General features: G+C 32.4%; 1 protein-coding gene and 1 non-coding gene across 7 annotated transcripts in view; both read left to right on the top strand.

Annotated features, from left to right (window-relative positions):
* Positions 1 to 15,581, top strand: part of Cdk8 (cyclin dependent kinase 8) — a 172,529-nt gene that overhangs the window by 71,247 nt on the left and 85,701 nt on the right. For 5 of the 6 annotated variants that reach the window (XR_007346926.1, XR_007346927.1, XM_015498697.2 and 2 more), the window contains exons 3-4: positions 6,659 to 6,769; positions 10,791 to 10,931. Coding sequence is in view for 3 of the 6 variants with exons in the window: in XM_015498697.2 (XP_015354183.1) it covers positions 6,659 to 6,769; positions 10,791 to 10,931 (252 nt within the window). In the remaining 3 variants the exon portion in view is untranslated. Of the gene's footprint in view, positions 1 to 6,658; positions 6,770 to 10,790; positions 10,932 to 15,581 lie in introns of those variants that run through there. The other variant, XM_048801253.1, reaches the window with a different exon arrangement.
* On the top strand, positions 149 to 276 carry LOC125616327. The gene has a single exon (XR_007346953.1). It is a non-coding gene; the product is annotated as a small nucleolar RNA SNORA38 (small nucleolar RNA).

The raw sequence follows: 15,581 nt of genomic DNA, 5'->3' as shown, positions 1-15,581 counted from the left end.
AATTTCTAGCAAATGTTATCAGTCTTCTGCCTTCCATTTATTAAATCTTCCTCAGAGAAGCCCTCAGTGTCCCCACCACCTACTTCTCTTACTCCCATGATCACACCCAGCTTGTTTAATAACATTTATTATAAATTTTAATTGTATACCCTCCTACAAATGTGTGTTTGCTTCCCTGTCTTTGGACACATAAGAATTGGAGGAAAAGAAAAGTGGATTTGGAGATATCTGGGCCTGCTTATTCCCCTTGGGATCAGAATCAATCATCCCATATAAGAAAAAAAAAATTGTAATTTAAAGGAGTTTTTTCATTTTACTTATTTTTTTAAGCAGTTACCCCTACTAGATGGTAACACATTTCTTCATCAGTGTGTCATAATTCAGTCCATAGATCAAAAGCCCCAATGGTATATTACATAACATCCTTCAGTTTAGTTGTGCATTTTGTTAATTCATATATGTGTTCGTATATTCACCAAATACTTAATGAAGTCCTCCAAAGTACCAGTCAGTGTGCTAGGAGCTAGCCCTGCAGTGATGATAATGACTACATGGTCCTGCCATTGTTAGGTTAACCATCCAGTATTCTAATATATTTTGTCATATGGTCTTTACTCAGAGTAATTGTAGAAGGGAGGAAGGAAGGAAAGTGAGAATTTCTTCAAAAGCAAAGGGCGTTGCATATTTTCATCTTCATTTTATTGTAAGTGGTTTTTCTTATACATTTTGAAAATTTCCTGTGAGCTGGAATCTCTTTAACTTTGTCATCTTTAAATTGTGCATTAATAGACTGTTAGTATTCCAAGTAGTTGTCTTGTAGTTGGAATGGGGGAGCAGAGGTAGAGAACGAGACTCAGCTTTTAAGGCTCACTTCTGCTTTAACCTAAACATCTTGGTTTTTATAAGAATTTAGTTGAAGAAAAGGTTCCACAGCTTTAAAATTTTTTTGAAATAATTTTAATATCAATTTATGTTCTATTTATTTATATTTTAAAACTTGAAATGTAAAGTTGTAGGTGACAGCTAGAGTGAGTCAAAGTTTAGCAGGGATGATTAAAATCAGTAATCTTAATACTTTTTAAAATCCCCAGTAGAATTGGAAAAACAAGTGATTCCTATGATGAAACCACCATCGTATGAGTGTATTTAAACCTTTTATTTTCAAAAGATTTAACATAAAATATTTGAAAAGGCAAAAATAACTTATAAAATGTGAAGAACTAGGCATCAGTATGCCATGTGTTCTGCTTGGAGTCACATAGTGCTGAAGTCCTTTTCATCAGAAGGGAAAATGGCATATTCACACAGTGTCAGAGCATCAGCCACACAGTAGCATCCTGGTAGCCAGGATGTTCACCAGACCCCCTGAGCTCTGCCACTTCACTAGTCTGTCAGACCAAAACAAGTTTCTTAATTTTGCTGCATCTCACTTTCCTCATGGGAATAAAAATAGTGTCTCATAGGGTTTATTGTGAGGAACTTGGAACATTTCCTAGGATATAATACATTCTAAATGTTAGCTACACTCCAAAAGTGTTACTCAGTAAATGTTAGTTACTACTGCTACAGCCAGAATTGCCTGCATACCTGCATTTGTCTCCTACTAGAGCACTTCAGCAGAAGCTCTTAAAACGTTTGCTATCCCTAAGACGTAGCAAGGCATCTTCCACAGAGCCTGGCATATAGAGGGCTTTGGTGGATGTTAACTCTGCCAAATGCAATAGCACAGCATATTGGTCTTTTAGAAGGTTTTTGGTATGAATATCTGCTGAGAGGTGATTCTCTACAGAGATTGTTTACTTCTGTGATTCCACCTCTCATATGGCCTTTTTTTTTTTTTTAACTTTGATCCTCCTGCCTCAGCTTACTGAGCTGCTGGGATTACAGGTGTGTACCATCATGCCTGGCATTTATATTTTTTAAAAGGAAGGATAAAGATAAATGCCTAGTCTACACAAACCCTGTGGTTAATGTGTGTACCGATTTCACCTGATTCATTCCCGATATGATGCAGGGTAGACTTCTGGGTCCCCAAATAAAAAGATTCACTTGCAGTTTGTCAGTCTCTGTTTTTTGTCTGCCCTTATACGGACTTTCTTTTCTTTTTTTTTTTTTTTTAACTTTATTTATTTATTTATTTAGTCATACATGACAGCAGAATGTATTTTGACATATAATACATACATGGAATGTACATACATCAATCATGTTGTCTATTCTATTCTGCTGCCCTTCCTATCCCCCCTACTCCTCCCCTCCTCTCCCATCCTTTCTCTGTATCCAACCTAATGTGACACACTTTTTTTTTCTTTTTCTCATCACAACATCATATATGTATTCTGTATAACAATGAGCTTCTCCTTCCATTTTCCGTGCAACTCCCCTTCTCCCATTTTTTTCCCTCCCACCTCTTTTCCCTATTTAATGGTAGTCTTATTCTCATTTTCTTCCTCCCTATCCCATTTTGAGTCACCCCCCCTTATATCAGAGAAGACATTTGGCATTTGTTTTTTTAGGGATTGGCTAACTTCACTTAGCATAATCTGCTCTAATGCCATCCATTTACCTGCAAATGCCATGATCTTGTTATTTTTTAGTGCCGAGTAATATTTCATTGTGTATAAATGCCACATTTTTTAAAATCCATTCATCTATTGAAGGGCATCTAGGTTGGTTCCACATTCTAGCTATCGTGAATTGTGCTGCTATAAACATTGATGTGGCTGTGTCCCTGTAGTATGCACTTTTTAGGTCTTTTGGGTATGGGACTTTCTTTTTTTAATCCACAGTGACCTGTCTCTTGATATGCCTTCCGTAAATCAAAACAAAACAAAAAAACAAATCCTAAGATGGTGTTTTACTCAAATGTGATAGTTACCTACTATATTAGTTTGCTAAGGCTACCATAGTAAAATACTTACAGACTGGGTAATAAAGAAAGCAAAGAAATTTATTTTCTTAGTATGGGGGCTACAAGTCTTAGGACCAAGGTGCTGACAGGGTTGGCTGTGACCTTTCTCTTGCTGTCCTTCCAGTGGTCATTTCAGAAATACTCTTGGTTTCTCTTTGTATGTCTTCATTTCTTCTTAGGAAACACTGGTCAGATTGGAATAAGGTCAACTCTAATAGCTTTGTTTTAAATCCATCTTTAACGGCCCTGTCTCTAAATACAGTTACATTCCAAGATATTGGGGAATAGGGCTTCAGCATATGATTTGGGGTGAACATAATTCAGTTTATAATACTCTTACCACTGTTATAATAGTTACTTAGTGATTGCCTTCTGAGGTTTTTTTTTTTGGGGGGGGGTGTCTGGCTAATTAGATGAATTTTGGGGGGAAAAAGTATTTTTAACAAGTAGGTTGGTTTTTATGAAGAAAGCATTGATTTTAGTCCATAGATCAAAAGCCCCAATGGTATATTATATAACATCTTTCAGTTTAGTTGTGCATTTTGTTAATTCATGTATGTATTCATATATTCACCGAATAATTAATGAAGTCCTCCAAGTACCAGTCAGTGTGCTAGGAGTTAGCCATGCAGTGATGAGAATGACTACATAGTCCTGACATTGTTGGGTTAACCATCCAGTATTCTTAAAACATCTGGGTCTCTGGATTTTGAAGAGAACTGTTCAGGATAATATCTCTTATGAGGTACTGGTATTAGACCATGGTAGTTACAAGAACTGGTTTGCATTTTGGAAGTTAATTTTAAATACATTTTAGGTCTGCCTTATGTCTTCCTATGAATATGACCTTGAATAAATTATTTAACCCTCTTAAACCACTGTATCCTCATTTGTAAAAATAGGAGTAATATAAATATTTCATGGGTTTAGGTCATGATTGAGATAATGCATTTTATATGTTTAGTATCATACTTAGCACCTAGGAAAAAGCTACTAGTTTCTACTGGTTTCTTTTTTAAATATAGGAGTGAGACTTCATATGGGAATTGAAGTTAAGAGACATCTAAAAATAACTATATGTAGGCTTCTAATAATTGGAGAGATCTTTTGTCAAAGCTTTGGAGTTTGTTTAAGTTATAAATCCTACCAGTTTCCAGAAAGGATTTAAACTAGCTATTTGGTTTAGGAGTATGTTTCAGTTTTGAGGTAATAGAAGAAACATTGAACTGGAATTAATACTGCCTTAGCATCAACTTAAGCTCTTCCAGTGAACTGGAGGATCTTGGGTGATCCCAAGAGCTAGCTTGGCCTGTCAGGTTATTCATCTGGTTTATATTAATTTAATTAGTAAATGGTTCCTTTGGTAGTGACCTTTAGGTGTTTTAGGATTGGTATATTAACCTCCAAATTCTTATAAGTTGAAAAATTTTATTGTAAAAGCAGAAATATCATCTTTCTCCTGCAGGAAATAATTTTTACTCCCTCCAGAGAACAATATTTAATATGTGACTTGATGTTTAGTTAATTCATTTATGGTGATTTCTTGTTTCGTTGGCAGTGTTCTTATCAAAGACACTGAAGTCTTAAGTTCTAAGACCTTAACTTTCTTAGATGGCTACTCTGTATTTGGAGCACATTTGGAAGGCCCTGTAAAAGTCTGTTTTAATTGATAAGAGCATTATATCTTTTCTTGTTGTAGTTGCTATTTTTGCTTTTTCTTGGCAGAAGGTACACGAACTTTTTAACTAGATGTATTATTAGAGCCACTTTGGTTATCCTAAAATAAGGAGATTTAAACAAAAGAACATCCTTTTAGGAGACTAGAAAGGTTAAACCCACGAAAATATACTCTGCTTCAATATTTCTGTTTGTAACATTCTGTTTTATTTTATGAAAAAGGTTACATATTTTAAATTTGTGTTACTACATAGTTTAAATACCTGAAATTAAGTACTGTATCTCAGAGTTTATTGATCTTGACTCTCAACTGCTGTATGGTATTGGCGAATATCGTATTTTCTAATATCACAATTTGTTAAGCCTTGAATTTAAAAAAAAATGATTACAAGGTGCAGATTTGTTTTAACTGTTTTGTAATTTCAAAACATAGACAACTTACAATGGAAGAAAATATTTACAAATTATATATGGCAAGAGATTATTATGTAGACCAGATAAAGAACTCCTACAGTTCAAAACAACTTGATTAGAAAATAGATGAAATAACATTTCTCTCCAAGAAGATATACTTATGACCAATAAGTGTATGAAAAGATAATACTATTATCTTTTCATACACTTATGAAACAATGGAACAATCTAGCAGTTCCATTCCTAGGTATATACCCAAAGAATTGAAGGCAGAGATAGATACCTGTATACCAATGTTCATAGTAGCATTATTCGTAATAGCAAAAAGGTTGTAATGACCTATATGTCCATCAGTGCATGAATGGATCAAAAAAATACATGATAATATACAGGCAGTCCTTGACTTACAGCAATTCAACCTAAGACTTTTCATTTTTACAATGGTGTGAAATCCACATGCATTGAGTAGAAACCATATTTAAAACATTTAGAAGTTTATCCTCCCACTGCCTCAATTGATACGCAATATGTTCAGCGCAGGCAGTGAGTTTCATCTTCCAAGTTCTCCATGAGACCAGAATAATTAATTCATATCCAACAGTGTATGTGGCTAAACTACAATGTTAAACAGATTAGGTGAATTCATTAAATGCATTTTTGACTTAGGGATTTTCATCTTATGATGAGTTCATTGGGAGGTAACCCTAAGCATAACCCTAAGTGTATGTACAGTAGAATGTATTTATCCATAAAAAGGACTAAAAGTCTATTATATTCTATAACATGGGTGAACCTTGATGACATTATGCTAAGTGAAATAAACCAGACACAAAAGGGCAGGTATTATGGGAATTTACTTATTTTAGGGATCTAGAATAGGCAAATTCTCAGAAAGTAGTAGAGGTTACCAAGGGCTAAGGGAAGAGGGAAATTGGGTTATTTAATGGGTACAGAGTTTCTCTTTGGGAGATGAAAAAGTTCTGAAATGATTAGTGTGATGATTACACAACATTAAATATACTTAGTGTCCGCAATGTTTACACTTAAAAATGGTTAAAAAGGTAATTTTTATGATATATACATAAATATATTAAAATAACCAACCAATCAAATAGTAATGAAATCAATTTATTCAGTTTTTCTTTCTCAGTATCTTTTCCCCATAGATTTTCCTTCATTTATTATTGAAGAACTTGTATAGGTATCGCAAAGTTGTGTGGGTGCTTATTTGTTGTTTGAGATTGATTACCAATGAATTTGTATTGTCTTTTAATTATAACTAGTATGAATTTTTTTGCGGGGGGAGGGGCATGGGGTTTGGCCTCCAGCTTTTGGACTTAGGCAGTCTTCACACCTTCCACCTCTAGCCTTCTAAATAGAGGCTATTACAGACACCCAACATCATACACAGCTTGATAGTTTTTTCTGTTTTTGGTACTACATGTTAAATCCAGGAGAACTCTTATCACTGAGCTACTTAGCCCTTTTTAAATTTATTTTTATTTTGAGATAGGGCCTAAGTAGCCCAGGCTGGCCTTGAATTTGCCATACTACTGCCTCAGCCTCCTGATACAGGCACGTAATCAGGCCCATATTGGTATGTTTTTTTAACATTTTTATGGCCAAAGTTTTTAATGGATCTCCTTTATTTTGCAGTTACTTCGAGAGCTTAAACATCCAAATGTCATCTCTCTTCAAAAGGTGTTTCTGTCTCATGCTGATCGGAAAGTTTGGCTTCTATTTGATTATGCTGAACATGATCTCTGGGTAAGGTGAATTGCTGGTAGAGATGAGCCACTGAATTCAGTCAGAAATTTTAAGAGTGAGTTAAAACAATTAGGAGCTAATCTAATTCCACTATTAGCTTTACATTTTTAAAAATAACACTTACCTCATAGAATGTGGCTGATATATTACCAAGACTAGAGTATTTTGCTTTGTCTGATAGATTGAGTGTACCTTATCTAAAATGCTTGTGACTGGAAGTATTTCAGATTTCAGCTTTTGTCATATATATATATAGAGAGAGGGGTTTGTATGAGTGTGTATATATATGTGTGTGTGTGTGTATACACACACATATATAATTGTTTTTAGTCTTTATAGTACACACACATATATATATAAAAGATATACGTGTTTGTGTGTGTGTGTGTTAGATATAGATATATCTTGGGGATGGATCCAATTCTAAATATGAAATTCACGTTATACAGCGCCTGAAGATAATTCTTTCAGTATTTGTCATAATTTTGTGCATGAGAAAAGTTTAATGCTGTGGAATTTTCCACTAGTGGCATCTTATTGACACAAGAGTTTTGGATTTGGAACATTCTGGATTTCACTTTTTGTTTTAGGGATTCTCAACCTCTACTACTTTTTGATCCTCTCAGTTTGACCTTTGTATCACATATTTTTTTAAAAGAATAGAATCTAAAGCCTGTAAGTGCTATTAAATATTATTTTATTGTTGTAGTTTTTATTAAAAAGGCAGCTTTTGCTATAAACTTAAAAGCAATATGTTTCCCTTGTTTTTTGAAGTATGAAGGAGTTTAAAAATGAGAAGTTAGTCATGATTGTGTTAAATTATGAATATAAGTCTGTCATTTTCCCTGTCTATAATATTGTCTTTTGTGTTAGGGTTTTTCTGAAGAGTGGTTCTGTGTTTGTCAGATTTTATGAACTAAATGTACTATACAAATGTAGAAAACTACTCTTAATCATTTATTAGATATCATTCACTATTGATATTTGATAGTCTAATATATTTTTAAATCAGCAGTAATTTAATATTGTACTTAACTTGAATTGGTCTCTTCTTGCGTAGGAAAAATTCTTTGCAGATGAGAGCTCTACCACAAGATGACAGATCAGTATGAAAATAGATTCTACCATGGCTTGTGGCTTTTAGTTGTAAAACTTTTAGATATTCAGACCCAATTTAATATTTAAAGATTTCTCAAAATCAAGGGACTGTAGTTTATTGGGTTAGCTAATACAATGAAAGAATGATACTAAATTGGAAAAAAATTATATAAGAATTTGGATATATTTTGTCTAAATAGCTGAATACAAACACCTACTTTAATATTTTGCAGTTTACTAAGCAAATTGTTTTTAAAATTGGTATTTGAAAAAGTCTTAAGATTTAATTGTAAAATTTATTTCTCCAACACATGAGCCTTTCGGGAAACACTCCAAATTCAAACTGTAACATTTTGTGAACTATATTTTTTCCTGATATTTAAGAAGCTCTTTAAATATTTCATCAGATTGCATACTAATCTGTATTTCCTAAATTAGCATACCTGTGCTTTTATTGAGATAAATATAAGAGAGAATGTATATAGTGATGTGCAAATGATCATAGTATCATGGCTTATTTTCCAGATCTTCAAAAACTGTTTCTTGTTTTAAGTCAGCTGTAGTTTGTAATGTGTACAGAAATCTTGGAATAAAAGTAGAACAAATATCAGTAAAATTATTTTAAAAAGCAGATTTACCTCTGAAAATAGTAAAATGGGTCAAAATAGTAAAACAGTTTCAAACTGTTCTACTAATTTCAAGAGTTTGTCTCACTTATATAATTTTAACTTTAATAGTTTTAAAACTTGAAATTTAGATCTGAGTTTTATATGCTTTCAGATGTACACAAAGAATTATTCACTATTTGTGGATTACCATTTTTCATGATTAAATTTGATTTGATATAAAATTTTTTAGAAGTTATCTGGAAAGAACTGTTTGAGAACAGGAAGTAGACATGTTTTATGAAATGTTTTATGAAACTTGTCCATAGTGATTATTCTTTTTTGAGGTGATAGCTTCTTTTTTTATTTTAGAAGAAATGCAGTCAAGTAAAATTGGGATTTTATTAATGAAAATTTGTTAAGTCAAGGTGGCTATTATTGAATACTCATACTACTGATGCCTGACATGAAATCCAATCTTATGATCCAAACCTAAGACAAATTTTCTTAAGGTAGGTTTGTAGATATAATTTGTAGTATACTATCATAGACATTAGTAGATAATGTTGAATTCAGCATGATTTCTAGCTGGCTGGTGTATAATATTTAATTTTACATGCAGGTACAATTATTATACTTCAGTGAATTATATAGCATAAAAGTATGGTATGTGTAGAGTTTAGCTTTATTTTTTCAACTAACTAATACTTGCTAAAGCCAAATAAGTATTCTTAATGTTCATTTTCATAAAAAACTAATGATAATTCACTTTACTAAAACCCATACCTTTATCTGTGTTCTAATTTTAATTAAAATGTTGAAGTGAATAGGCTGGGTTAAGGCAACATAAGTTAGCAAAGCAGTTGTAATAAAAAGGCTGTTTTAAAAAGTAACTTAGAGGGCTGGGGCTGTAGCTCAGTAGCAGAGCACTTGCCTAGCATGTGTGAGGCACTGGGTTTGATCCTTAGCACCACATAAAAATAAAGAAAGCCATTCTGTCCTGTCCATCTACAACTACCAAAAAAAAAAAGTAACTTAGATATTGGTGAGATCTCATATTTTATATATCACATGTTTGTTGTAGAGCCCTGGAATTTAAAGAAAATGAAAGTAAAAAAGTATTTTCCCACCCATAGTTTCCTGTAGCTTTATACTATTGATTAAAATAGAAAAGTCATTTATAATACTCTAATGAAAGTGTGTACTGAAGAAATGTATATGAAATTAATGATCTTATCTCACTTACATACTTGTTCATTGCATTCTTATTCTGGCAGGATTTTAATTTTTATTTTTGTACATGATCCATTTTAACCTTTTTTAATGAAATGTGGAGAGCCAATGGGTCTTCTTAAGGAAAACAGACTTGATTGTCACATCATTAGGATAGGGGACAAAATGTTCTAGATCATTAAGTTGCTATGCCTCCATTTTGTTTATCAAATACCTTGAGAAAAAGACTGAGCATAAACTTAAAATAGTATAATGCTACTATTAAATTATAGATGAAGCACACTATATATATTCTGACTGATAATACTTTACTTTCTACTCATGTATTCTCTGCTGTATAATTTTTTCTTGTAAAGTAAAACTTACTCATTAATCATTAGTTATTCCTTATTCATCTGTATTCTCTATAACATATGAAAATGTTAATATATAATGTTAAGCTTACTCTTATTATGTTTATTAATTTGAAGAGCATGCTTGATATTCACTAAATACTGGTCAAGAGTCTACTTTTTTGCAATATATGGTACAAGGTATATCTGTAATAGTGTGTGAGGCATACTTGCTTGAAAATTTTCCTGAAATTTAAGAATATTTTAATTAAAATGAAGCAATAAAAAATTTTGCTGATAAATTTATTTATAGTGTAGTTTTTGCATTTTGTATTGTGTATTTTATTGAATATTATTATGCTTTAGTGAATTATAGTTAGCTGCTATGTCAGCTAACTAGAAGTATCTTTGTTATTTTTCATTTTCATTTAATCCCCATATAAACATGGGTCAAGTATTCTTCGAAAGTAATTAAATTTTAATTATACTTTAAAAATAAAAGCACACTATTTTCTACTTTTCTGTTTTTAACATTTTTTTTTCCCAAGACACTATTGTATACTTGGGAAATAGACTTTTAGCTTCAGTAATTAGGGAATTTTATAGTTATTTTTTAATTCAGCAGAATGTGAAATAATGCTTTCAGTATCTTTCAGAATCCCTGAGTGTTTCTTTTTTTCCTATGAGAATATTCACATCATCTTGCCCTCTTTTCTTTTCCAAGCTTCAAATGATATTTTTTCTTTCTTTCAGCATATAATCAAGTTTCACAGAGCTTCTAAAGCAAACAAGAAGCCAGTTCAGTTACCTCGGGGAATGGTGAAGTCACTATTGTATCAGATCCTAGATGGAATTCACTACCTGCATGCTAACTGGGTGTTGCACAGGGATTTGGTAAGTTGATCTATGTTGTGTTCATACTAGAAAGATGCAATTCTAGTTGGATGCATTTCTAGTTTGTCTATAGATAACAATGTTATAAGAAGGCATACAAACATTATTGAGGGAATGAGTGCAGCAATCCCAAAACATGGCCTACCTTTGTGCTTTTTTATGTAATGTATCCTACTTCTCTGACATTCACTAGCTGGTGTTTATTGCAAGGTGAAAGAAGACAAATTTGTTATTCTAAGCTGTTATTTCTTTTTAAGTTGATAAATAAAGCCATTGACTTGTTCTGCATCCATTATTAGATTCCAAGGATACTCTCTAAATTTTAATGTTTTATGAATAATGTGAAAGTAAAACTGTTGGAATCTATTGCATACTATTACATATTAGAAGAGAAAAATTAATTCGATCAGCTTATTTTTTAACCCCATATATTAGCAGTCCCCATATAACCCCATAAGTGTAAACTCCATAGCTAAAAGACATTTTTGTGCAAGGAATCAATAATCCTTTATTAATCATAATTGAAATATATTATTAGAAGCCTTGCCATGTTCAGGTTCATTCAACTTTTAAGAATTTAGAAACTTCACAAATTGGCTTTTTAATTTTTACTTCATGTAACAAAATAGTTTATGCGTATTTTTACTATGTAGCATATTATTATTCATTTAATCTTCATAGGTTTAAATTACTTAGACCTCAGATTAATTTTATTATTGTGTAATTGCATGTGCTTTTGAAAAGGTAGTAACTCTAGCAAGATTTATAATAGCACTTTATTTTAGCAATTAGAGACACAACGATAGGATTGACAACAGTTTTGTTTTTAACCATATTTGTACATAGACTTGAGGTAGAACTGACTTGCGGGGGGGCTGGCATATGATGTTCTTTTCAATCTGCTCTGTACTTATTGTAGCAGTAGTTCATCTGGCCTTCAGATAAGCTGATACAGTAGCAGAATTTCTATTTCCTTCATCTACCTTAAAGGAATTGCCTTATAGTATATTTAATAATAATTGTTTTATCTTTTGTTTTCATACTCATAATATATGTAGAGTAGGACTTTGGATGAACTATTTTTCTTACGTAAATGTCATTTTTAGTAGAATTAGAACGCTCACCAATAATGGATTTACAGAACAGAAGACTAATATTTTGTGTTTTTTGAAGTTGAAAGTAAAATTTAGCCTTTAGTAGTGGAGTCAAGTTAAGGAAAACATTTTGCTTTTGGGCTGCCAGACGTTTTTATCATTTCATAAGTGTAAACTCCATAGCTAAAAAGCATTTTTGTGTATAGAATCAGTTATGCTAAGTTGGCTCTATAATTTTTTCTTGTAATTTTATTCTCTTAAAAATATGTATGTTTATTAGAGAAACAGACTGATTTTTTTCAAACCAGTATTTACATTTTTATGTTAATAGTGTATATACACTATTAATTAACAATAGTAAAAATAATTTTGAGGTTCAATTTCTTTTATCTCTTTTTTGGTATAGCTCTTTATACTAATGTAGCTTAAACCAATTCTCTTTGACATAAGGGGAGCACAGAACAGATCACTTAAGTCTGTTAGAGGCATATTAAAAGGTAGGAAAAGCTGAGAATATAGCTCAGTGGTAAAGCACTTCCCTATTGCATAGGACTTTGGGATCAATCCCGAGTAATACAAAACAAACACATAAGAGATAAGGACTTAGGGGATCGGTGCACTCTAAGTATAGGCAACAAAGGATTACCTATCAATGATTTTTAAATAATAATAAAGTAAATTAAAAGTTATTGCTTTTTATTGTTACCAGATGTTGGCAACACTAAACAGTATCAATGACAATGGGCTGGGGTTCTGGCTCAGCAATAGAGCACTCACCTAGCACATGCAAGGCCCTGGGTTTGATCCTCAGCACCACATAAAAATACATAAATAAAGGTATTGTGTCCAACTACAACTAAAAAATAAATATTAAAAAATAATATCAGTAACAAAAAATTTCTCTTCAGTGAGGCCAACCATTCCTACTCTTCTGTTATCTTTGCAATTTGTCCTATTGATCCAAAATTATTTTCGCAAATGGTAATGTAATATCTATTCCTTTGATTGCTGTACATTAAGTGATATTTCCTGTATTTTCTGTTCATGACTTCTTAATGCTCTCAGCACCTAACCGTTCTGTGTGTCTCATACACACAGAGAACACTGAGTCGTTTATCTGCCTCTAATATAGACAGGTTCGAGTACCCACCACCTTTTGAATCCAGTTTCTCAAGAAAAGACTTGTTTTTAAAAATGTGAGCCCTTAGTGTAACTGAGCTTTGGAATTTTGTGTTATATAGTTTTTCACCTGTAGATACTTATGATACTAATTAAGATAATAACATATTTACTCTTTTTTATGGGGGCTACTGGGATTTGAACCCAGGGGAGCTTTACCACTGAGTTAAGTTCCCAGCCCTTTTTAGTTTTTATTTTGAGACAATGTCTTGCCAATTGCTTAGGGTCTTGCTAAATTGCTGAGGCTGGCCACAAACTTGAAATCCTCCTGTCTCAGCCTCCCAAGTTGTGGAATTATAAGCATGCACCATCACACCTGGCTTTATATTTACTTTTAAGAACATTTTCAGAAGTCTTTTAACTTTGCTTTCTCAAATTTGTTATTATTTGCATATTAAATATTTACCGTATCAGAACAAATAAAATGAACAGTTCTTTCGTTATATTTTCTTCTCATTTTTAGTCAGATATGAATAAATTGTGGCAATGATGACTTTAATTAATCTCAGTAGATTTCAGAAGGTACAAATTAGACTAATTGGTTGAGGTATTGACATGCCACAGAAGCTACATACTAAGGTAGATAATTGGTGCACGCGTGCGTACACACACACACAAACACACACAAAACACCATTTTAATAATATCCTAGAATGCTACTAAAATTTTTGTTTAATAAAATTGGGTTTAGTATGAAGAGGAAATATTGCTTTGAGATGGTAAAGTTATGAAATTCTTTGATATGTATAGTTGAGTTTTATAATTAATAGTTCTCTTTATTAAATAAAGATTTATCTTGTCACTATTAATCATGACATAGTAGCAGATCGGTAATTAAAATTTGTTATCCTTAGTGGTAAATAGAGATTTCTTAATTCTGGAATCCTTTTGGGCTGAGGGTGTTAATGAGGGCATATGTGTAAGTGCTTCTTCTTTTTCTGTGGTGCTGCAGATTAAACTCGCCTTGTACATGATAGGCAAGCTCTCTACCACTGAACATACCCCTAGTTCTTTTTTTTTTTAATATTTATTTTTTTAGTGTAGTTGGACACAATATCTTTATTTTATTTATGTATATGTGGTGCTAAGGATCGAACCCAGGGCCTCGCACGTGCTAGGCGAGTGCTTTACTGCTGAGCCACAATCCCAGCCCCCAAACCCCTAGTTCTATATGGATTTTTTTAGAAGAGTCTAAAAAGGAAGCATGGGTAGTATTTATATTTTTGTGAGGTAATTTATAGATCCAAACCAACTTATTAGTTTTAGAATATGTGTATGTCTGTAAGTTGTTGACATTTAATCTGTTTGCTATTAAATAGGGATAATTAAAGACAAAGGTGTTTGTTAAGTTAGCTTTAGTATTTCTCTTGACTAGTCTCCCTTTTTTCCTTTTACTCTCTTCTCCTAGAGTATTGAAAATAGTTTGGCTAATAGTTAATTCTGTCATTACCATCTGTATTAGGGTTCTCCAGAAAACAACCAATAGGAGGTATGGATGTGTGTATGGAGAAAGACAAGAGGTTGAGAGAGATTTTAAGGAATTGGCTTATGTCATTATAGAGGCTTGGTGAATCCAAAATCTGCAGGGTAGGCTGCATCATGAAGACCCAGGAAAGATTTGCAATTCAAGTCCAAATATTGCTGGTAGAATTCCTTCTTGTTTGTGGATGGTCAGTATTTGTTGTTAAGAGCCTAATTAATTGGACAAGGCCTACTCACATTAAACAGGTATATTAATCAGCATCATGTTACTATAATGAAATACCTGAGATAATTAACTTATAAAGGAGAAAGAGTTTGTTTTGACTCATAGTTTTGGAGCTTCCAGTCTAAAGTCAATTTAAATTTTTCTTCCTTTTTAATAGGAGGATTTTAATTATATAATAGTGGGATTCATTGTTACATATTGGTATACATATGTAACATAACAGTATAATTTGGTTAGTTTCATTTCCCTGTACCTCTCCTTTTCTTCCTTTCCTCCCTCTCCTCCCTTCTCTTGGTCACCTTCCCCTGGTTATTTTCTGAATTTATTTCTGATATTACCTGGTGTTTTTTCATATCTGCAGACATATACAAACTCTGTTCCATTTCTTCTTTTTACTACCCTTTTATCTCTGCTATGATTTATTCAAGTAAAATGGTACACAGAACCTTTTCTTTTTCCACTCATACTACATTTTAAATCCTCCAGCTTCCTTCCTTGTACTATCTAAAATAACTTAGTTCTTACAAGTTAATTCAAAAATCATTGGAACATTGCTGTCATAGTTCACATACATCCCTTGTTTTATCCAAAAACATCTTAAGGTTCTTTGTAAATTGCTTTTTAATTACAGATAAGGTGGCATTGTATATCTTCTAAACATACCAGCTC

Source organism: Marmota marmota, unplaced genomic scaffold (genome assembly GCF_001458135.2).
Source record: "Marmota marmota marmota unplaced genomic scaffold, marMar, whole genome shotgun sequence".
NCBI lineage: Eukaryota > Metazoa > Chordata > Mammalia > Rodentia > Sciuridae > Marmota > Marmota marmota.
This window is presented reverse-complemented; position numbering and strand designations above follow the sequence as displayed.